At 37.3% G+C, this 1151-nt stretch overlaps 1 protein-coding gene across 1 annotated transcript; it reads right to left on the minus strand.

The window, feature by feature from the left end:
* Window positions 1-226: 226 nt before the first annotated feature.
* LOC118881391 (probable ribosome biogenesis protein RLP24) lies at window positions 227-1151 on the minus strand. The gene has a single exon (XM_036826272.1). It carries the CDS (start codon window positions 1111-1113, stop codon window positions 628-630), a length of 486 nt encoding a protein of 161 aa, XP_036682167.1. The 5' UTR covers window positions 1114-1151; the 3' UTR covers window positions 227-627.

A 1151-nucleotide genomic window follows, 5' to 3' on the forward strand; every position in this document is an offset into this window, starting at 1 on the left:
AGTAGAAATTATAATAGTGCCATTTCAGGAACAGACTATTCAACTCACCCCCAACATCCACAAATGCCTATCATAATAGTTAAAACCAGGTCAAAATGGTCCAACATAATTAGGCTTCAATATATTAGACCATTATGTTCTTCTAAGAAGCTTATAAACCAAAACCAGAAGTACTAAAATCAAAAGAAATTACTAGAGGTTAATTATCATACAGACTGTTTGTTAGTTCCTTGCTGTATCCCTTCTAGAAAAGGAATATTTTACTGCAATGAAAATTTTATTTTATATATTACTCGTCATGAATTTGTCATTAATTATTACATAAATGCTGCCTAGTGCCATTAACCAAATGGCATGACCATTTTATGTCCACAATTCACTTCTGTATTTACAAGCATAATTTTCATGACTTATAAAAGTGTATTTCTCAGGGAAGGCTTAACATTGAGATGCAATCTAGCATCCATATCTGCTGTTCTGCAGATAGCAATGTAGGAAGGAAGTACTTTAATCCCCTTTCATATGAGTGACCTTATATGAAAAAAAAAATCAATAATTTACAAGTTCTATGTCTCCAAAGGAGATTTCCAGATGCACTTATAGAAATGGTTACAGACAGTACGAGTTCTAAGAAACATCTTCCATGTCCACATCCTGTTGTAATTTCTGTACCATTCTGTCTTCCAGCTGCTTTCCTGCAAGAGGGGCCCGGATAAGATGGATGTTTTGCTTCACTTCTTTAATGTCCTGAACTTTCTGTAGTTCTTTATTTTTCTTCAACCTGTTCATTATAAATTTAGCCTGGCGTTTCTGTTTGATCTCTTCAACTCTCTTCATTGCATCAATGGTTTTATTCCATAGCTCTCGCTGGTATCTGACAGGTTCATTTCTACGTTTTTCAAATTCAAATGAATTATCCACTGTGAGCTCTTTACCAGCTGCTTTCCGGAATGCTTTAGTCCACCTGACCTTGCTAGGATTGCGCTTCTTTTTGAAGTTTTTATGACACTTGGATTTACAGAATCTGAACAACTTGCAATCGTTGCGAACGAACATCATGCCGTGGCCTGGGTAAATAGGCCCCGAACAGAAGTAACACTTCTCAATCCGCATGTTGAACGCTCGTGGGGACGCCCCGGCCAACCGCCGCA

Source organism: Balaenoptera musculus, chromosome 15 (genome assembly GCF_009873245.2).
Source record: "Balaenoptera musculus isolate JJ_BM4_2016_0621 chromosome 15, mBalMus1.pri.v3, whole genome shotgun sequence".
Classification (NCBI taxonomy): Eukaryota; Metazoa; Chordata; class Mammalia; order Artiodactyla; family Balaenopteridae; genus Balaenoptera; species Balaenoptera musculus.